The sequence below is a fragment of the Culicoides brevitarsis genome, chromosome 1 (assembly GCF_036172545.1).
Source record: "Culicoides brevitarsis isolate CSIRO-B50_1 chromosome 1, AGI_CSIRO_Cbre_v1, whole genome shotgun sequence".
Taxonomy (NCBI): domain Eukaryota; kingdom Metazoa; phylum Arthropoda; class Insecta; order Diptera; family Ceratopogonidae; genus Culicoides; species Culicoides brevitarsis.
The window spans coordinates 23419956-23443108 of record NC_087085.1 but is presented as its reverse complement, the minus strand read 5'-3'; the positions used below and the strand labels follow the sequence as shown (position 1 = coordinate 23443108).

Genomic DNA, 23153 nt, shown 5'->3' with positions numbered 1-23153 from the left:
TGAGTCATACAACATTTTGTACAGAACGTATACGACATTTAACAATTCTTTGAGTAAATGGGCTGAAATATTTCGAAAATTTATTTTCTTATAGCGTCCAAAATAGAAGCGCTACGCATATTTGGAAAATGCCATTTTAAAGATTATTCTTAAGCTTTAAAATGAATATACTTTTTGGAAAAATGAGTGGGAACTTTTTGAGTTACGCAGGCTCAAAGTTAGCCAAAAAAATTTAGTTTTTGACCAATAACTTTGTCATTTCAAAACGTTTGTCATTTCTTCTTTCAGTAAATTTGTTTGTCTTTAAAAGACGCTTCCAACGAGTATTCGGTCATTAAAATCGAGATATGCGCGAAAAACGCGAAAAAGCCTCCCACGGGTCAATGATGAGTCAGAACCAAAAATGACCGATTGGGATTTGTTCAGGATGATAAGGCCTATCCGTGTACGAAATTTCAGCCAAATCGAATTTTTTACTCACATATTGAATAATTATGCCCTATTCTGGTATGCATATGAAACTAAACCAAATTTGTACGATTTATGAAAATCGCTTTTAAACAATAAAGTTTTGATATATTATTTTCATACAAAATGAAAAAATTTTAATATTTTTGGTGTTTTATTTTAACAACTTTGAGATTTAATAATTCAAGATAGATTTTACAATATTTCAAAAAAAAAATTGTCAAAAATTTTTAACAGTAAATTCAGTAAATAACCCCATGAAAAAAAATTGAGGAGAAAATTTATGTTAAAATATAATTTTCAAAAATAAAATCAGTAAAAATTAAAATATTTTGAAAATACACCAAAAAAGGTCATTTTTGATAAAATTTTATTTAAAACTTTTTTGATTTTTATTAGGAGAGGCCTAATTAAAATACGATTAACTATTGATTTCAAAGAATGTTTAATTTTTATTTAATTTTAAAATTGAAAAAGTCAGCTGATTAGCCATGTTAAAAAGATATATGTATAAATAATAATTTTACTTTAGAGTTTTGGCATTATAAGACCTCTTAACATATCGAAGCTGTTTCCATCTGGATGAACAATCACTTCTTCTTGCTGACCATCGATTTTCACAATGAGATATCCATAATTATCTACTCCAACAATTTTTGCAAACTTTTCATTGCCTTGTGTATCAATAATTGTCACCCTCTGCTCACTGTAATTTAAATTTAATGAAATAAAATGAGTCTTGAAAACGTAATAAGTGTACCTGTGTAACCAATATTTATAATAAGTATCAAACAAAATTTTCACTCCATCTTTCTGTACCCTATTATATAGTTCCTCTATTTCGTTAAAAATGATGGCGAGGACGTGTTCGTATTGTTGAATTAATACATTTTCCCCATATAGCTGATTAAATTCTTTAATCAAATCGTTTAAGCATGTAGTCGGACTCGAGTTTGAAAAATTAAATCCAAAGCCAATGTTGCATATAACATTAGAATCGACAATCGAGTTTACGATATTGCCACCTATTTTTGTGCTTCCATTAGCATATATATCATTCGGCCATTTGAGACGAATATCCAAATTCTGTATTAAATAAACAATTTTCTAGAATTAAATATTGAATAAGTTGAAGAAAATTTACTTGAAAAAAAATAACAAATTTTAACGATTTCGATGATAAACTTCGAAATACATAACTTGAGCAACAATGCTACTGAAGCAGTTCAGAAGTGCTTGTTGTAAGCAATTCGTTATTTGTCAAATCAATGATAAAATAAATTAAATTGCATGTATTTTTTAAAAACAAAAAAAATAAAATAAAAAATAAATTAAAATAAATTGTTCTGTCTTAAATTTAAGATACGTAAACCATAAAATTTAACATGCAAAATACACACGACTATGATTTAAATGAAAAAGTTTAAATAGAACTTTGGACAAAAATAGTGTTTCATATTTTTACCATACAATTATCATGATGGATTGCCAAAATGAAACCAACTTAAAGAGAGGTCTCGATGTGGTTCAGAGAATGATTGATATATCAGCAGATCGATTAGAAGGTCTAAGGACACAATGTAACTCGAGTGCAGAGCTGACACAGCAAGAAATACGAACACTTGAGGTAAAGCTTGTCAAAATGTTTTCAGAGCTTCTTGTTCGAAAAGAAAAGCTCCCTCAAAGCTTACAAAATGTGTCTACAAATAATCGAGAAATCAAGCAATGGCTTCGAGTTGTTGGTAAGAATTATAGTAATAATCAATTTCGAATATGCCATTAACTTATTTACAATATTAAAGGTTTAAATGGTGATTCATTAAACGTAATGCTTCATCGAATAAATAGCTTAGAAATGTTGATTTGCACAAACGATGCGGAAATACGGGCCATTCTAGAAGACGGCTCGACTATACGAGACGAGGAAGCACGAATATTAATTAGAGCAATGAACTGTTTAAGAATCAGTGAAAATAGCATTAAAACCGGACTAAAAGAACAATCTGATCTATTTTGGGATTCTTGGGACCGACAACAAAACAATCACATAAAAACAGGCATATCTCCTAAAATAGAACGTGGAAAAACAAATAACAAAGGTCCTCGCTATCAGAATATGTTTTCAACAAACACTGATAACCTATTGATTAATCGGATCGATCAACAAACAGAAAACACATTGGAATTATCGCCACCAGAAGATGGATCATTCCACACATTAACTCCATCACCATCACCTCCTGACTCCCCGGCAAACAGTTTTAAAACAAGAACAAAAGGATTTCCAACAACACCCCCACCTAAGAAAAAACATCAAACTCTTGTTTCATCGAACACTTCATTTGGCACTCAATCAATACACTTAAATAATACTACTGCAATAAATATAAATTCAAGCAATGTTAATATTGGACCTAACAATGAACAAAGATTGTTATCGAAATCACAATCGCATGAATTGCAGTTAACAAACGAAGATCAAATTAATCAAGTTCAATATAATTCTCAAAAGCAAATTGCGGAAAGCTCATATTCAATTTCAAATGCGAATAGCAACATTCAACAAGCCAATTTGAGCAATAAAGTTGTAAACGGTAATTCGATATTGCCAGAAAGCAAAGAACATATCCCGTCAAACACAACATTTAATAGTACATCAGAGATTCCAGTACCGACAACAAGATCAAGATTACATACTGAACCCGGTAACTTTACGATATAATAATGGCTTAATTAAGGCTTTTTTAAAACTTGTTTTTTAGTTTTAGGTTCTGATATGGAGCTCGGAGATTCTAATATATCATATAGTCTTAACGTACCCCGTTCTCCATGTACTCCCATAACACGAGGAATGGGACATATGATACAACATCGTTTTACGAAAAACTTTCGTGTTACTACATGTACTTGTGATCTTTGCAACAAACAAATGTTTTTTGGATTCAAATGTACAGAGTGTAAATATAGATGTCATAAAGATTGTAAACCTAATGTGCCACCTTCCTGTGGATTACCACAAGAATTTGTTGACGAGTTTAAGAAAACATTACAAAGCGAAAATGTATTATCAAATACATCACCAAGTTTGGGAGGTAGAAATTTATTGTCAAGTAATAGACGTGAAAAAACTCGTATTCAAGCACATAATGTACATGGACAGGATAGCAGTTCAGCTGGTTCAAGTTGTAATAGCTCGTCTCCCTCTAGTCCTGGTTTATTGATCTCATTTCATTCACAAACTCCAGGTGCATCGAATAAATCCCAATTCAATTTTCCAGAAGTTAATTTCAAAAATAGTTCAAATGGAAGTAACACTTTTAAAGAAAATGAGTTATTAGAATTGTCAGAAGAACAAGAAAAACAGAAACTAGACCAAATGCAAGTTTTTCCATTGCAAAGTCATTCTAATACCAGTGGCTTAAATTCACACAGACAAAATCTATCAGAATTAACAGATACCAGAAAGAGTAACGACAGTGATAGAACGGTTTCATTAACTGGATCCACTAGTACAAGTACTGATTCAGACCGAACACCAATACGATTAGACTCAATGGAAGAACGAGATACTGGTAACTGGCCTCGACAAAATAGCTTATCGTTAAAAGAGTGGGATATACCATACGATGACCTTAAGCTGCTGGAAAAAATTGGAAAAGGTCGTTTTGGAACAGTTCATAGAGCATTATGGCATGGAGATGTAGCAGTAAAAATATTAAAACCTGACTATTTAGACGATGAGAGTACTTTAGAAGCATTTAAGTTAGAAGTAGCTACTTTTAAAAAAACACGACATGAAAATTTAGTTTTGTTTATGGGTGCCTGTATGAAGCCACCCCGATTGGCTATTGTAACTTCACATTGCAAAGGAAGCACTTTATATACCCACATCCATTTAAGAAAAGACAAGTTCAATTTAAATCGTACTACGCTAGTAGCTCAGCAAATTTCTCAAGGAATGGGATATTTACATGCAAGAGGAATTGTGCACAAGGACCTCAAAACAAAGAATATATTTTTAGAAAATGGAAAAGTTATAATTACAGACTTTGGGCTCTTTAGTGCTACGAAATTGACTTACACAGAGCATGGGTTAGGAATTGCTCGTGAATGGTTATGTTATTTGGCTCCAGAACTCATAAAAGGACTAAAACCCTATCGGCCAATAGACGAAGACTTGCCTTTCTCAAAAGCATCTGATGTACATGCTTTTGGAACAGTTTGGTATGAATTACTTTGTGGAGATTTTCCTTTTAAATCTCAACCGCATGAATCTGTTATATGGCAAGTTGGTAGAGGCATGAAACAAACTTTAGGTAATTTGCAAGCATCTCGTGATATAAAGGATATTCTAATGATGTGCTGGTCTTTTGAAGTAGAAACTCGACCAGATTTCGCTACATTGCTACAATTACTTGAACGATTACCAAAGAAAAGGCTTGCAAGAAGTCCATCACATCCAATTCAATTATCCAGATCAGCAGAATCAGTATTTTAAAACTTAATAAAAAAAAAATATTTTAACAAACCGAAATCGAAATAAAAATGCACTTTTACAAAAAGAATTTGTGCATTTGGTGTGTGTATTATAATTTATATACGACTGTTGCATTTTTAAAATGTGTTTTTGATACTTGTTCAGTGAAATCAATTTAATATGAAACCAGAAAATATTGTAAATTAATGATGTCAAATATATACTAAATTGTAAACACTTACGTTATAATAACTACATTTTGGGAAAGATGCAATTAAAAAAATGAATGCAAATAAAATTAACTTTAAATGGTTTCAATTTACATATAAGAAAAACAAAAAGATCTTATGATTCTTTCGCATTTTGCTCAAAAAAAGAATAAGGCGAATAAATTTAATATTTTCATTTTTTGTCCCATGAGGATTTTTACGAGGGGGGGGGGGTAAATAAAAAAATAAATATTTTTGAATTTTTTGTTTGTAATTTTTAACGTTTTTAGGCGTTAAACGATGATTCTTAACATTTATATAATTTTAGATAATATAATTTTAAAATTTAAACTTAAAAGTAAAGAAAAATCAAACAAAATCTCCACAAAATAAAATTTTTTGAAAAAAGTAAATTTGGTCACGTGACTTTCAAAAAAATGTTTTTCAAGATTTCAATAGAAAATGTCTTAATTAAGCGAATTTCTTTGGTTTTTTGTATGATTTTACCATAAACATTAATTTTTCATGATTTTTTAATATAAAAATTCCAAAATATGTCAAAAATATTTGTATTTTGTATTTAATTTTTATTTTTCCCCCTGAATTTTTTCGACAAAATCAGAGGGGGGGGGGTGACAAAAAATGGATATATTAAATTTATTCGCCTAAGTATGATTTTCAACAGTTTTTTAAATAATAATTATAATTTTAAAAATATCATTTAGAGAAAGTGTAAGGTACCATATAATACGAAGTGAACCTTTTTAACCTGCTTTTCAAATATTTAATATATGGGTTTGTTTTTTTCAAAAATTTTCAAATTCACATTTTTGCAGGTTTTATGCCTGTTCTAGGATGAAAACACTTCAAATTCAACGAATATGCAAAAATATTCCAAGAATTTGTATTTAGATTTCGAGATATAGACGTTCAAAGTTAGAGGTTTTTCATTACAGTAGTGAAAGGTTTTTGAGATATTTCATTATGAAGCCCGTTTTTTCAGTTTTCCTTAAGAGTTATCCGACCAAACAAATATTCATTGGATAACACACTAAATTAACTAATTTTTGTGATATAGCTTTTTTCGATTCCATTTAGTATACTGGATATACAATGGGTAACAAATCACTCTTTTTTCTCGTAACATACGTTACCAAAAAGATGGAAAAGTTAGTCCCCTGAACACTTTTATGAGAAAAATTTTTGAATGAAGTAGGTAACTTATCAATGTATTGGATGCTCTTTAATATGCGATACCAAACAAGATTTCTCTAGAGGAAACTTTGTCCAGAAAATCACTCTAAAGTTGAGTAACATACGTTACCATACATAGAATGATTCTTATTTCTCAGCGAAGTCATCAATTTTGACTTTTTATTATCTGAAATAATGTTTTATCATGAATTAAAAACAAAAATACAAATTTCATGGAAAAATTTTTAGGATTGATCGGCATTTGCAAGCATATTTGTTTGTTTTAAGTCTTAGCAAGAAAATCATCAAAAGACCCTCCTATGAGAGTAAAATTTTAAGATGCTTGTTAACGTAAAATCGAGTTGAGATGTTAAAAAAAGTATAATGAACGCATGTAGACACTTTTTTGAAATATAGTACGAAAATCGTTATCAACGAGCATGCAATAATTTGAGAAAATCCTGAAAAATTACAAAAAGTTGATCCAAAGCTACCAATTGGGTGTCAAACTTCATAAAACTGATAGAAAAGTGGTTTCAAACAATAATGCATCAATATTTCGTGATAAAAATTCCAACATTCGATATTAATTGTGAAATTCCATGTAATAGTCCATGTTAAAAAATCAGCTTCTCAAGGATGAAAATTCTTCGCTCAAAATGTATCAGAAAATTATGGAAACGATCTAGGATCATCAAATAACTAAGAATTATACTTCATAAAAATATCTCAGGAGCTCTCTGAGCAATCCTTGAAAAAACTTTGCTAAAACCCCGCATAATGAAGTTTTCAAAATTTTTCGAGTTTTTTTGCATAAATATGTCAAAGACCATTCGTTTTTAAAAATTGGCTCCAAGCTCGATAAAATTTGAAAAATGCCGAAAAACTTTTTTTTCAGTATTGAAATTTTATAACATACGTTACCGCGAAATAACCCCGTTTTAATCCCACTTCCGCTTGAGTTTCAAAAAAAAATCTTCAACAATTAAATGCTAAACTCTTCAAAGATTATATTGCGAGTGATTTTTTTTAAATACTTGCATTAGAAATGAGAGAAAAATACGATAATGTGCGATTTTGGTAACGTATGTTACAAAAAAACAAGGCCATTAGTTAAAGGTTAAAAATCGTTTTTCAAAAAATTAAATTTAAACGTTGATTCTTAACAACATTAAATTTTGAGCTTAATGTAGAAAAATCAAACGTCTCTCCATAAAATTTTTTTAAAAACAATTATTTTGTGAAAATAAAGCGAAAAACAGTCATCAGGTGAAATCTTAACTGATTTCTCACGGAACAGCTTACTTTCTCGAGAGATAAAATTTTACAATGTTTTGAGATACTTTTTTCACACAAAATGACGATATTTTTACTTTTTTTTTTACTGGTGATCAATATTTGTATAGATTTTTCATTATCTACTTTGAGATTTGCAACGAAAATTATTAAAAAAAAATGCGGTAATTTTTTCAAATAATTGCATAAGAACTCATAAAAGGACTAAAAGATTTTATACGAAGATAGGAAAAGCATCTGATGTATGCTTTTGGAACAATGAATTAAGATTTTCCTTTTAAATCTCAACCGCATGTTAAGAGGCATGAAAATTTATTCTGAAATATTGCTACAATTACTTGTTAAAAATTTTTCAAAAACTTAATAAAAAAAAAATATTTTAACGAAATTGCACTTTTACAAAAAGCATGAAAATCAATTTAATATGAAACCAGAAAATTTAAACAATTATAATAACTACATTTTGGGAAAGATTGAATGCATGGTTTTTTAATATGCGAAAAAATTTTCGCATTTTGCTCAAAAAAAGAATAAAGGCGAATAAATTTAATATTTTCATTTTTTGTCCCATGAGGATTTTTACGAGGGGGGGGGGGTAATTTTAAACGAATTCTTAACATTTATATAATTTTAGACTTAAAAGTAAAGAAAAATCAAACAAAATCTCCATAAAATTTTTTGAAAAAAGTAAAAAAAATGTTTTTCAATTTCAATGGAAAATTTTAATTAAGCGAAATTTTACCATAAACAAATTTTTCATGATCAAAATATGTCAGGTAAAAATTTTTTCGACATGATTTTCAACAGTTTTTTAAATAATAATTATAATTTTAAAAATATCATTTAGAGAAAGTGTAAATTAATACGTGAACCTTTTTTAATATAAAAAATTTTTAATATAAAACACTTCAATTTTAAGAAATTACAGTAGTGAAAGGTTTTTGAGATATTTCATTATGAAGCCCGTTTTTTCAGTTTTCCTTAACCAAACAAATATTCATTGGATAACACACTAAATTAACTTTTTTGTGATATAGCAAATTGGGTAACAAATCACTCTTTTTTCTCGTAACATACGTTAAAAAAGATGGAAAAGTTAGTCCCCTGAACACTTTTATGAGAAAAATTTTTGAATGAAGTAGGTAACTTATCAATGTATTGGATGCTCTATGCGATACCAAACAAGATTTCTCTAGAGGAAACTTTGTCCAAAAATCTAAAGTTGAGTAACATACGTTACCATACAAAGAAGGAAATTGAGAATGATTCTTATTTCTCAGCGAAGTCATCAATTTTGACTTTTTATTATCTGAAATGATGTTTTATCATGAATTAAGAACAAAAATACAAATTTCATGAAAAAATTTTTAGGATTGATCGGCATTTGGAAGCAAATTTGTTTGTTTTGAGTCTTAGTAAGAAAATCATCAAAAGAAATAAAATTTTAAGATGCTTGTTAACGTAAAATCGAGTTGAGATGTTAAAAAAAGTATAATGAACACATGTAGACACTTTTTTGAAATATAGTACGAAAATCGTTATCAACGAGCATGCAATAATTTGAGAAAATCCTGAAAAATTACAAAAAGTTGATCCAAAGCTACCAATTGGGTGTCAAACTTCATAAAACTGATAGAAAAGTGGTTTCAAACAATAATGCATCAATATTTCGTGATAAAAATTCCAACATTCGATATTAATTGTGAAATTCCATGTAATAGTCCATGTTAAAAAATTAGCTTCTCAAGGATGAAAATTTTTCGCTCAAAATGTATCAGAAAATTATGGAAACGATCTAGGATCATCAAATAACTAAGAATTATCACATTTTACTTCATAAAAATATCTCAGGAGCTCTCTGAGCAATCCTTGAAAAAACTTTGCTAAAACCCCGCATAATGAAGTTTTCAAAATTTTTCGAGTTTTTTTGCATAAATATGTCAAAGACCATTCGTTTTGAAAAATCGGCTCCAAGCTCGATAAAATTTGAAAAATGCCGAAAAAAATTTTTTTCAGTTTCGAATTTTTGTAACATACGTTACCGAAACAACCCCGTTTTACTCCCACTTCCGCTTGAGTTTCAAAAAAAATTCTTCAACAATTAAATGCTAAACTCTTCAAAGATTATATTGCGAGTGATTTTTTTTAAATACTTGCATAAGAAATGAGAGAAAAATACGATAATGTGGATTTTGGTAACGTATGTTACAAAAAAACAAGCTCATATAGTTAAAGGTTAAAAATCGTTTTTCAAAAAATTAAATTTAAACGTTGATTCTTAACATTTATTTTATTTTGGTTTACATTATTTTCAATTTTGAGCTTGAAAATGTAGAAAAATCAAACGAAATCTCTCCATAAAATTTTTTTAAAAACAATTATTTTGGGCAAGTGACCATAAAAAATTTCTTCTATATTAAAATAGGAAACACTTTAATAAAGCGAATTTCTTTTGTTTTTTGTATGATTTTTTTGTAAACAGTAATTTTTCAGTGAGAAATCAGGTGAAATCTTAACTGATTTCTCACGGAGACAGCTTACAGGGTATATAAATAAATCCAATAAATTCTCGAGAGATAATCAAAGGGAAGTAGGTATTTACAATAATAAGAAAAATTTTTTATTAAATAATTTTTAATTAAAAAATAGTTTTGAGATACTTTTTTCACACAAAATGACGATATTTTTACTTTTTTTTTTACTGGTGATCAATATTTGTATAGTTTTTTCATTATCTACTTTGAGATTTGCAAATTGAAAATTTATCATTTCATAAAAATTACTGAATTTATTATTAAAAAAAAATATAGTAATTTTTTATGATATTCATTTTTTTCAATTATTATTTAAATCTTCTGAAATCAGTTTTTAATATTTATACAAATATTTATCTAAAAAAAACCCAAAATTAACGGTAAAAAATTGTTTGAAATTTGGCATTTTGTATGAAAAAAAGTTTTTTAAAATTTTCAAACTAAAATCTTCGAGCGAGCAAGCTCAAGCTTTGGACACACTAGATGAACTTCCCTAAATTTCCGACGCTGTTAATGAATGATGCTTTAGTAGCCGGAAAAACTAACATTTATGTTTCATATTCTAGATAGAAATCGAACCTAAGGACGGTTGTGAGTCAGACACCCTTTGACTGGATCATCATTTTTTTATAATTTATGTCTAAATTTTACAGGATTTGAATTTTTGTAATTCAACGAGTAACATATAATTTCACAAAAAAAAAAAACAAATGAGATTTAAAATGTAAAGTCTTAAAAGATCTTAAAAGCTTTTCGACTATTGTATAAAAAGTATTGAATATAAAAGGCTTACTGAATATCCAGGTAGTGACAAAATCCCTCTCACTACAGCAGATGAAACCAAATGTTGAACAAGCGAAATATGTTGCCCAAGATGACTGTCTAATGAGATATGCAGCTGCAATGAAAACATAAGGCATCCCTCTGGACTCAACCAAGTGTTTTTTCCTCTTCCACTTCCTTTAGTTTGTTGACGAGACACCACAGTAATACCATGAGCGAAACTCACATTTTGTATTACATTCATTGTGCTTGCCATACTATGTGAGTAAATAACTAATCGACCAATTTTTTCTGTTTTTAAAGACTGAGTCAAAAGTATTAATATTTTAACAAAATTAAGAAGTTTCGTGTACACAAACACATAAAATAGGTAATGTTATAATAGTACATAATTTTAATTTTAGGCAAGTACAATCTAAAAAAATGTTTCATATGTCCACCCACCTAACTTTTTCTGAAATTTCAAAGAGAGAATAATGGAAAAATGATACATAATGGTCATTATGGTTTATAAACGTTAAAAACATACGAAAATTTACTTCAAAACATCAAAAATCCGTAATTTTTCTTATATTTTTTAATTTGTGAAAGTTTTTGATTAATTATCATAGAAAAATTGAAAATTTTAAATTTCAGAAAAACCGTCAAAAAACTCTTGCAAATGTTTTTGTTATAAAAATTTGTCTTAAAGTTCATTATAAGATTTAAAATGTCTTTAAAACATAAAATTTGATTTTTTAACTTTCACTCTCATCTTCAAAACACTAAATTGAAATCAAATCTCTTTAAAATTACCATAAAATATGGAAAAAAGGTCAATATTTGTTTTTCCATTATGATCATTGGTCATGAGGTCCAAAATAATGTGAAAAATTTTTTGAAATTTTACTTGCCTTATGTGTATTTAAAAAATTGTGTTGGTAAAAAATAAAAAGCTTACCTCAAAGTATTTTACAGTATCAAAATTATCGGGACATATATGGGTTAAAACTGGTAAATATGTTTCAGTTGCCATATCAATTGTATTTGTTTTACAAAATTTTATTTTAAGTTTTTCATTTTGTAAAATATTATCATTTTGGATGATTTTCATCTGATCTAATAAAAACATTTTTTTCTCGTATTTTCCCAAAAAATAACCATGTGTGTATGAAGATTTAGGCTCTTTGTATGATGTTTTATTTGAAACTGCTAATTCAAGATATTTATGCAATAAATCAGAAAATATTTCAATGCGATTATTCTCGTTTTCCATTAGACTCTTATAATAAGGTTCATTTCCTTCATAGTTTAACGGGTTAATTTCTAAATGAATCTGCATAGAAATCAATGACACAAAGTTTCTTATGCAGTAAAAATTATGATTAAAATATAATAATGTAATACCTGAGAAAAAACGCAAATTCCACCAGTTTTTATATTTTTTGCCATCATTAAACTAGGGGTGTTCCATGTTTCCTCTGTACCTAGTATTTGAACCTTAAGCTTATGATTCTCTGCCTGAGAGTCACATACTTCAACATTTCTCGTTGTAAGCAAGCTGTAATTCAATTTTAGGTATAAATAAAATTTAATACAATAAACGCCTAATAAGGCAAGTGCAATTCCAAAAAATGTTTCACATTATTTTGGATTCTGAGAAAGTAGTCGTCTAAAGAACGACATACTATCGCATTTCGTTGTTACATATCTTCCTTTGTTGTACTCCTCATTTTATAATTTCGTACTCCTCAAGTCACATTTTCATACTCCTCATTTAACATTTTCGTACTCCTCATGACCATTTCACAGTTCCATATTCCTCACAACCAAAGAGACTGCCCACAGACCTCAAATAACAAAGAATTACTAAAAAAATTTTTTGGGGCACAGGTGACACACACACACCCAAGTCGAGTTTAATACCGCATTTTTTTCTTCGAAATGCGGTAAAAAAAGAAATTTTTTTTATGACATTTAAAAATTTTTGACAAATTTTAAACTATTAATTGTTTTTCTGTAAAAATTAGTCTAATCCTTAGACAAAATTGCAAAATATAACAAAAATTTTAGATTTCAACTAATTTTTGATAATTTTTAGTCATTTTTCGTATGTTTTGAAGGTTAAAATATTTCAAAACTATTACACTGTACAACTTCGATTTTTGGTTAAAATTTGAACATTTTTGAACTTAACTCCCGAAAAAATCAGTCGAACTTGAATCGGATTTTTTCCAAAATGTTGCAAATTTTATGCCCTTTCCAACTATATATAACACTTGGTACATTAAACAACGAATCGGACCTCAAAATTTGAAAAAATGTACATTTTTAATGAAAAAAATTGCTGACCTTTCATTCGTTTTTCTATCATAAAATCCGTAAAAATCAACCAAATCACCTGGTTGTTTTTTGAAATTGTAGTAAATTTTCTGCCCTTTCAAATGAGCTACTTGATTTTTTGATTTGTTTGGCGCAACAGACCTCAAAAGTCAAAAATATCTCAATTTTTTGGGAAAAATTCACATTTTTCTGACTTAAAACTACCATAACTCCCTTAAAAATTCACCAAAATCAATTAATTTTTTTTTAAATATGCGTAAAATTTTCCGCTGAATCTTCTCGTATCAAGAATTTTGAAGTTGTAGTGCAAATTATGGAAGTTACATTGGAAAATGTCAATGAAAACCCCTAAAAACTTCAAAAGGTCATAACTTTTGAAACGTCCAAGGCACCAGAGGAGATCGAGCCCGTTTTGTTCATATCTCGAGACCTACTTTAAGACTGCCATAGTCCGCACCCAAGCGCAGGGTACTTTTTTATTTTGTTGTACAGTGTTCTATTTCTATTTTTCCCTCCTTGGAATTACGAAAAAAGTTAGGTGGATGGACATGTGAAACATTTTTTGAAATTGCACTTGCCCATTATTAATAATTTTCATAAATGAAGGGCTAGTGTGATAAATCGCACAATTCGGCCATTAAAAAAAATGAAAAAATATGCGGAAAGACGAGTACTTTTAGATACATTGAGAAAATTTCAAAAAGTTTTCAAAAATTTAGGTTAATATGCAATAAGCAAGATCGAATTTCAATAAATGTGATAAATCGCACATATGCATTAGGTTATAGTAACTGGAATGCTGATGTGTTACAGATTTAGAAAAATCAATTTTTACACTGAGCTAAAAGCTCAAAATGCCCAATATGGCATTTTTTACGACGTCGTACATTTCTGTTTGTTGTTTGCGATAAAAAAAAAACCCCTTGCATTCTTACCTGTTTGAATTGATTTGATATTCTTCTTCATTTGCAGAAAATTGTTTTTTTATTGGTGATGGTTGATAACAAAATATATGGTGCATCATTTTAACTTGTTTCCATTTGCCATAAGTGAATTGAACTAACTCGTGTTCACGAACCTAAACAATGTATTAATAAAACTTTTAAACAGGTAACAGGTTTTCTAATCAACTTTTCAAATTCTAAGTGTTTCTTAGTCGCAACTGCGATGTGTTAGTAATACCAAAGCTTGAACTTGATCAATGAAAGCTATTCAAACATTTGGGGTATTCCAAAAATGTTTATTAGTGTTCGGAATATGCTGCATGGAAAAAAAACATGCAGATCGACATGCAAATATGTCGAAATATGCCGACATATGCCGGCATGCATGCAGCACGTTTTTAGATTTTTGAAAATTTAGTATTTTTTAGAAAACGTATATTTTATCATTAAGAACACAAAATACGATAAAATATAAATTTTTAAATTTAATTTGTTAACCATTTGAACATTTTGTTCAATATCTTAATTTTCTGTCAATAAAAAGTATTTTTTTTAATAACGATACTTAAAAATTTGATTAAATGTCACTTAAATTGAATTTAATTAAATTTCTGAACTCGAAATCAAAGTAAAAAATAAGACGAACTCGAACATAAAGAAATAAGAACCGCGTTCATAAAAAAGCTAATTCAATTAAAAATATTCAATTTTTGGTTTAGTTTTTTTCCATGTCAATTTTACATGTTGACATGGTATTTTCATGCAGCATATATGTTGACATATGCATGTCGACATGTGCATGGGACGAACCCTACTGTTTTATTGTTCGCGTTAGGTTTTTGATTTTAAAACCTATATAATAGGTTAAAAATTATATAATAGGTTAAAAATTATATAATAGGTTAAACCTATATAATAGGAATATAGGGATATAGAAATTTAAAAAAAAAATTTAAGAAAAATTTAAAAATTTAAAAGAAATTTAAGAAATAAAAGAAATTTAATTTAATTTTTAGTTTTTAATACTGTTTTCTAAAATTCAAATGTATCAAATGTTATGTAGATCAAAATGTATTTTTATTTGACAAAAATGTATTTTTACCGCATTTCGAAGAAAAAATGCGGTATTATGCTGGAGATGTCGTACGTCATGTGTGGCCTAATTGGAATGCACCCCGAATGTCATTTGGAATGTCGGAATGCAGCCGGAATGTCATCGAAATGTCGGAATGCAGCCGGAATGTCATCGAAATGTCGGAATGCAGCCGGAATGTCATTTGGAATGTCGGAATGCAGCCGTAATACACTCGGAATATCCGGAATGTCTCGGAATGCATTAGGAATGTCCCGGAATGTACTCAAAATGCACTCCAAATGGGTGCATTCCGAGACATTCCGGGTAAATAATTAAATTTAAAATATCCCAATTAAATAACAACATTAAACTTATACACCTAAAATGCGGTACCGTTGAACGTACGCTGTACGGATACAGCTTGATCTGGTTTGTTAGATATTTTGATCAAATAGTTTGTAAATTTTAAATTTATGGTTAGATGAAAATGTAATTTTAGTAGTTCAATTTTTTTTGGTATGTGCAAAATATTACGACTTGATTTTTTAATCAAAATGTTCTTATTAAATAAATTTAAAATACAGTATGATCTTCCAAAATGGGAAAAATTTGAAGTTGGGCATTATTCTGAAATGGGTCGGAAATGCGAAACAAGTTAAGTTTTTGGAACACCTTTAATTTTGCGAAATCATTTTCATTTAATTCTAATTTTTACTGTCATATTTTTTCGTATTTCGAAGACACTATTGGGAGATGCGGGAAGAAGAAAAACACAAAACTGTTTCAGAATATGACAAATTGTCTCTTCAAATTTTTTTACGATTTCAAATTTTTAACTGCATCAAAACATTTTTCATGAAGCAAGGACTAATCCACAGATATGGCAAGGAATGCAATTGTGTCCCTCAAAAACACAAAATTTATGATGATGATGATATATAATGACCCTAAGCACACAAAAAATGGCTTTTTGTGGGTTTTCTTGAAACACAAAATTAAACAATATAAATTGTATAATAAAATAAGATGTTTTATTTAGATTGCACCCCTTTTATAGTCGTTTTAGAGCCTTGTGTCAAAGCTCAAGATAGTGTATGATTTTTTTTCTGTTTGTTAAATATTGGTTTTAAAGACAATATAAAATTACAATCATTAAAATTAAAAATAAAATAGATTTAAAAATTAATTATTTGAAAAAATTTGTTTAATTTATCATTGAAAATATTCAAACTTATATTTTTAGGATTTATTCTAGTTTTTTGTATTTTTTACTCTTTACAATTTATTCACAATATTTTACAATAAATAAACGCTCTAAAACTTTTTTTTTATCAAATGCAAAATTTTAAAAAATTGTGATTTAGATCACAGTGTAGATCACACTTTTTGATTAATGATGTCTCCCTAATTAAGACCTGTTGGAATCAAAGTTTATATATTTTTGGAAAGCTTATGAAATTCCCTCTTCAGGTACGCTATGCAGCTTGATCTAACTCTTAAATATTATAAAGGTGCAGTTCACTGAACCCTGTGATTTTACCGAATTTTTCAAGGTTCAGTATCTTACAACCATCAGGTATTTCACAAGATTTTGAAAAAGATTGCAAATCTATATTTTTGTAATTTTTTGTGCTGTTTGAGCTTTCTAAAAAATTTTAAATATTTATTGAAATATTGAAAAAATATTTTCATGCAGTGAAAAATGTCAAATAAATCAAGAAAAAAAAAACATATTTAAAAAAAATATTTAAAAAATTTTTAAAAAAAGTATTTAAAAAAAATATATTTTTGAAGTTTTCAACTTCTAAAATCATTTTTATATTTTTCAAAAAAAAAATAAATAAATAAAAAATAAAATAAAAATAAATAAATAAAAAATAAAATAAAAAAAATAAGGAAAAAACAAACTATAAAGGATAAAACAAGTCTGCTTGAAGGAAAACGAAAAAAAAAACAAACTATAAAGCATGAAACAAGTCAGCCCCGAGGAGAACGGAAAAAATTGTGCGCCAAAAAATATAAAAATTTGGGCAAAAAATTTATGATTTAAAGTTTTCTTTTGACCAAAATATTTATACTAAATATGAGAGCTCAGTAAAAAATAAATACACATACTGAACTTAAAATGGTAATAAGAGTATATGGGAGAAATTTTTTTTTTCAAATATCTTCAAATTTTTTTGGCTAACATTGTTCCTTGCGTCACGATGAGCATTTTTTGCCATGAAACCTATGCTCTGAGACGCTCCGCTCGCGAGTTATAACGTCATAACAGATCTTGTAGGGCAAAATCAATATAAAAATGGTAATAAGAGCCTCTGAGTGATTTTTTTTTTCAAATTTCTCCAAATTTTTTTCGTGAACATTATGGGGGACGTCATAACTAACATTTTTCTCCTCGGAACATATGCTCTGAGACGTATAGTTTTCTCAAACACCGATCGAATCCACATTTTTGAATGAAAATACAATATAAAAATGGTAATAAGCGTATATGGGAGAAAATTTTTTTCAAATATCTTCAAATTTTTTTAGCTAACATTGTTCCTTGCGTCACGATGAGCATTTTTTGCCATGAAACCTATGCTCTGAGACGCTCCGCTCGCGAGTTATAACGTCATAACAGATCTTGTAGGGCAAAATCAATATAAAAATGGTAATAAGAGCCTCTGAGTGATTTTTTTTTCAAATTTCTCCAAATTTTTTTCGTGAACATTATGGGGGACTTCATAACTAACATTTTTCTCAATGGAACATATGCTCTGAGACGTATAGTTTTCTCAAACACCGATCGAATCCACATTTTTGAATGAAAATACAATATAAAAATGGTAAAAACTTGAAGAGAAGATTTTCCATATTCTAAAAGAATTTTGTATTTCTCTCAACTTCCCGCATCTCCTTGGGAATAATGTGGGACCAATGAGCACTATTTAGGACTAATGGGAACTTTTGGAGCGTTACTGAAATACACACACACGGACGACAAGTCGAGTTTAATACCGCATTTTATCTTCGAAATGCGGTTAATATTATAAATTGGATATTTTGCTTAAAATGTAAATCAAAAATACTCTTTTTCTGCCTAAAATGTTCAAAGATTCAATAAAAGTTCTTATTTTTTAAGTGTATACAGAAAGGAAATAAATTTAAAGAAAACATTCGCTCGAGGTTCAATTAATCGAATACTAAAAATCTAATTATGTAATTACCTCTGCAATTCTATAAACAGGCAGAATAATGTGTAGAACATCAGAACATAAGCAAAACATTTTGCCTCCTTTTAAGAAGTAATCAAGGATAATATTTTGAACTTGTTTCGGAACACTACCACACACTACTACCAATGTTGCGTTATCTATCCATACTTGGCTTTTAACATCTTCTGTCGTAAGTGGGTATATTGTATAAACATCTGCTGCTAATATATTTCGTAACGTGGTAATGACATTATCTTTGGTCGTTTGACTATCAGAATACACTAAAATATTTGGTGGTTTCGTATATTTTATATTTCCTCCTTTTTTTGTACGCTTCAAAGAAGTATCACTGACCGTTTTCATAGTATTGCAAATATCTATATTTTGTGAAACATTTTCTCTTACTAACGAATGCGCATCATCTGATTTATTTTCTAAAATCAAGTTATGTTGTATGGTATCAATTTTAAGAGGAATATCCTTTTCAGACGTTGTAATTTTTTTATCATGGCAAAAATTCGAACTGTTTTTTGAAGGTATTAAATCTGGTTTAATAATAGAAGATACTTCAATACTTTTATCGTGCTGTTTCTTAGCGAACAATGACAATTGCTGTAATTCTTGTATATGCCGATCCCATTGTAATTTGTAGAGTTTTTGATAAACTCTATTTATTCTAAAATACTCCTTTTTAGAGCATCCTATTATTTTATTAAAAGAACGAGGTTCTCCTTCTATTGTTACGGCTGTAATTTTCAAATTAGTATTAATAATAGTTGTGTTATAAGAAATGCTCAAATAAGAAAAAAAAAAGAAATTTTATTTTCCAATGATTTGTCTCGTCACAATTTGGAAGATACTTGAAAAATATAAATACTTTTCTAAACAGTAAACATTGCTTTGTGAGAATTGGAAATTACGTGATTTTTTTTTTTTTTTTTGACGACTAGTGACATTGAGTATTTCAACTTAATAGTAGGTATTATCACTTAAAACACATCACTGAATACTTACACTCAATCCGTATGATAGGAAGCTTATGGTTAAGCATCAAACAATCTTGAAAAAAAGAAGATATTATTAACTCGGAAAAACGCTCTTTATCTGATTTTAACAAAATCGCGAATCGAGAGTCTACTTTCCAAGCAACTGGTATTCCAAAGTTCTCGATCTAAAATAAAATATACAACAAACAGAATACAATCTTTAATGGTAGAATATCTAAAAATTAAATAAGGTTTTTACCATTAAATTATCACCAGTTGCATGAAACATTGGTATTAAACCCGTCTCAACTAAAAAATGTATTTCATTTGACTCTTCAAATAATACATTGTTCATCCTAAAATTAGATGAAAGGAGATTCACAGCAGGTGAATATTCAATCCATGATCCTAAAACAATATTTTGACGAGGCACTAGTACATATCCTCTTTGTTTCTCATCAATATACAGGCATTTTTGAATGGTTGCTTGTTTATGATTAGAGCATAAATCAGATGACAAAAAAGTAGTTGTCAAACCTTCAAAAGTAAAAAATAAAAAGTAAAAAAAAACTGATTTAAACTGGATTGACGATAAACTTCAATGTTTTTTTTTTTACCTGTATCGTGTTTGTAAAATACAACGGATTCTTTTGAAGACAGTTGCTGTGATATTTTTGAATAAATTGTTTTGAGTCTCCATGATTGCAAAATCGTTGCAGTAATATAATATAATGTGAAAATCATTGTTTTATTTATTGTAATATGTTATGAATGACACAGTTTTAAGATTATTTTTTATAGTAAAAAGCTGAATAATTTTTAATGTTTAAAACTTAGAAAGACTGAGAGTGAGTTCTTAAAAAACATATTAGATAAAGTTCTTTATTTAATTATCAATTTCGGGAAGAAAACTGTGCAATATTATTTTACAATTTAAGTAGTAAAGTGCACCAAACATGCACCCTAGCGTCCGGAAATGTTGATTTACTACGTATATTTTCAAATATAAGATTTAACTATAAGAACAATGTTTTTTTATATCTATCTCAAATCGCTAGATTTTTGTATTAAAACTTATTTTTTTTCAACATGATATGTAATCATAAAAAATAATAAAAAAAGTAATTTGGTATTTAGTTAACATATTACATGTATGTTACTTTTTAACCCATAGGGTATATCATTTGCATTTCGACAGAATACGACAGAATTTTTTTTTTCAAATTCAGATCTTCAAAATTTTGCTCCAAATTACAAATTTCTATAAGATGCCAGGAGAAATTTTTGTAACTTTGCCTCCTTACAGTGATTCTATTATCTATGGAAGAATTTCGTTTGAAGATAGCCCGGAAATTGTGTATTTTCCTTCCCAAGCCCAGCCCAAATCAATACAGGTAAATTTATTATTGAAAATCATTTCAGCAAGTTTACAATTTTAATGAACAAACATTAGTTGTCAAATATGCAAATCAATGGAAGTGGAGAAGCTTTTGGAATTATTCTTAGCAAACCTAAAGAGTCATATGGAGGAGTCTCCGGATCTAATGAAAAAAACGTTACCATTGGTCTTGTTTACAATAAAAATGAGTCTGGTTTTCAAGGAAATGAACTTCTCAGGTACACAAACATATGATTTTAAATATATAATCATAAAATTAATATGTTCCTAATATAGATTAGCTCTCGAAAAGAGTACTGGTTCAGAATGTGCGATACAAATAATAACAGATTTGATAAACCAGTATGAAGAAACTAAACCTATTGATATGTCTTGTATGTTTTCATTTGTTATTTGTGATCCTGGTTCAGCATGGATATTAAACATTGTTGGAAAATTATGGGCAGCTGAAAAGATAGATGCTCAATTTAGAAGTGTTAGCTCAGAATTATGCGTAGGAACCAAGATAGATAAATGTTCTGAAAATTTAAAAGAAGAATGTAAATCGTTAGCACTATGGGATGGGGCAGTAAGTATAAAATTATTTATGTTCTCACATGTCAAAACAGTATGTTAAAAAAATTTGATTTCAGAGCGATTTCAGTTTCAAAAGTATTATTGGTACTGAACACAAAAATGAATCCATATGTTATGATAAACAAAATTTGGATAAAAAATTTACAGTTCAAACAATGTTTGATGTACTTCGAAATCATAATGGAAAGGAAAACACAAAATCTAGTCATGTATCTGTATTAAATTTGAACGGCATCTGTGTTAATTGGTTTACCGGGACTTCTACAAAAGAATCTGTTTTTAAACCTTTTGTATTTACTTCTAGTGCACGTATATCTCCATTAACAAAGGTGAAGGTTGGAGAAGATGACACAATTTTAAATAAATTGCATTCTCAGCGAAATTGGAAAATGGTAGGAGAACTGCTACAATCTTTAGAAAAGACTTGTGTTAAAGAAGTCGACACATACATAGCTGAAAATCCAAAAGCTTTGAGTCAAGAGCTAGACGACTTAATGAAAGATTGTGTAGAGGCTGAAGTTAAATTTTATCGTTAATTAACATATATGTTCCAAGAATATAGTAATATTTAAATCTAAAAAAAATTAAAGATTTAAATAAATTACTCAAATTCTTGATATTCATTATTAATGAATAAGCTTGGCAAAAATATGCATTTAAAAAACTGTCTCTCTTATCTTGATCAAAAATCGATCAAAAAACCATTTATTTGGCTTAAAATTTTCAAAAAATGCGGAAATATGCTAAAATATGCTTAAAAAATGACAAATATGCAAAATATGCGCTAAAAGTAAAAACATGCAAAATGAAGTTGGGTTTAAAAGACTCGAAATTACATGAAACGGATTTCCCCATATTTGGTTCTCTAAATACGACAATTGAAAAAAAAATATGCGTTTACATATATTTGCCAAGCTTATTCATTATTATCATCTGAGTCAATATAATATAGAATCATTCCTCGAGTACTAGGTATTCAATACCTTCTGCAGCATCTTTTTAATAAATATTTTAGCTCTTAAATTTACGAATTTATTGATAAATGTGCTTCATGTAATAATATTTAATAAATTATTGACAAAATTTAAATTTTTATGTTTTATTTGATAGCAGAATTCATATGAATCATATTGAAAAAAAAAATAAATAAATAAATATCTACTAAGTGAGTACATTAATAATTGTTTTTGAACAATTTTGTTCTGTACATTTCTTAGAGCTTTAACGTAATGAGTATACACAGATCAGTCTGTAAAATTATTTTACATTGCAAAGAATAACAGTATCAATGCGTGTGTTGATCAGTTCCATTTGAATAAATTTTCGGTATAAAGAAGCGAAAGCTATGACAACTAAGCGTGTCATTTTTTGTCTGTGTATAAGTACTTATACAATATAAATAATACAGTTTGAAGCATAGGTAGTGTTTGTAAATTTTTCCCCTTTTTTAAATGAGTTTTGTAAAAACGATCAAAAAGTACAGATAACTTCTTTTTTCATTTTTTTTTAATAAGAATATTGAAGTAAACAGATACTAATTTATTTCTATTTTATTTTTACTAATTTACGTATGGTATAGATTTTGTTCAGCATTAAATGTTTTGTATTCGATTTTCTTAACCAGTAAGAATTCTACCGTTATATTAACAACAAATTATTTATTTATTTAAGAAGTATTTTAAAAAATCAT

The 23153-nt window shown here is 28.3% G+C and overlaps 3 protein-coding genes across 5 annotated transcripts in view; 2 read left to right on the top strand and 1 right to left on the bottom strand.

Moving 5' to 3' along the window:
* Positions 1–20436, bottom strand: part of LOC134827609 (biotin--protein ligase) — a 28191-nt gene extending 7755 nt beyond the window's left edge. For 2 of the 3 annotated variants that reach the window (XM_063840334.1, XM_063840335.1), the window contains exons 1-8: positions 20106–20436; positions 19748–20025; positions 19517–19673; positions 18515–19248; positions 14219–14361; positions 12348–12501; positions 11902–12276; positions 10972–11265 (exon numbers count right to left, since the gene is read on the bottom strand). In XM_063840334.1, coding sequence (XP_063696404.1) covers positions 10972–11265; positions 11902–12276; positions 12348–12501; positions 14219–14361; positions 18515–19248; positions 19517–19673; positions 19748–20025; positions 20106–20232 — 2262 coding nt within the window. In that variant the 5' untranslated portion in view covers positions 20233–20436. Of the gene's footprint in view, positions 1–868; positions 1175–1228; positions 1555–10971; positions 11266–11901; positions 12277–12347; positions 12502–14218; positions 14362–18514; positions 19249–19516; positions 19674–19747; positions 20026–20105 lie in introns of those variants that run through there. The other variant, XM_063840333.1, reaches the window with a different exon arrangement.
* Positions 1795–5607, top strand: LOC134827605 (kinase suppressor of Ras 2). Its single transcript, XM_063840324.1, has 3 exons — positions 1795–2210; positions 2271–3173; positions 3231–5607. The coding sequence occupies exons 1-3, from the start codon at positions 1946–1948 to the stop codon at positions 4964–4966; spliced, it is 2904 nt and encodes a 967-aa protein (XP_063696394.1). The 5' UTR covers positions 1795–1945; the 3' UTR covers positions 4967–5607.
* A 225-nt stretch (positions 20437–20661) lies between the features above and the next one.
* Positions 20662–22022, top strand: LOC134827616 (secernin-3). The gene is made up of 4 exons (XM_063840347.1): positions 20662–20882; positions 20942–21105; positions 21164–21455; positions 21520–22022. Exons 1-4 carry the CDS (start codon positions 20757–20759, stop codon positions 21997–21999), a joined length of 1062 nt encoding a protein of 353 aa, XP_063696417.1. The 5' UTR covers positions 20662–20756; the 3' UTR covers positions 22000–22022.
* Positions 22023–23153: the final 1131 nt, after the last annotated feature.

Excerpts from the sequence above, each read along its gene's own strand:
- LOC134827616 (XM_063840347.1), top strand. The coding sequence starts at position 20,757 with ATGCCAGGAGAAATTTTTGTAACTTTGCCTCCTTACAGTGATTCTATT. Across the intron at positions 20,883-20,941 it reads CCCAGCCCAAATCAATACAG|TTGTCAAATATGCAAATCAA; the intron begins GTAAATTTATTA and ends AACAAACATTAG. Across the intron at positions 21,106-21,163 it reads CAAGGAAATGAACTTCTCAG|ATTAGCTCTCGAAAAGAGTA; the intron begins GTACACAAACAT and ends TTCCTAATATAG.
- LOC134827605 (XM_063840324.1), top strand. The coding sequence starts at position 1,946 with ATGATGGATTGCCAAAATGAAACCAACTTAAAGAGAGGTCTCGATGTG. Across the intron at positions 2,211-2,270 it reads GCAATGGCTTCGAGTTGTTG|GTTTAAATGGTGATTCATTA; the intron begins GTAAGAATTATA and ends ACAATATTAAAG. Across the intron at positions 3,174-3,230 it reads AAGATTACATACTGAACCCG|TTTTAGGTTCTGATATGGAG; the intron begins GTAACTTTACGA and ends CTTGTTTTTTAG.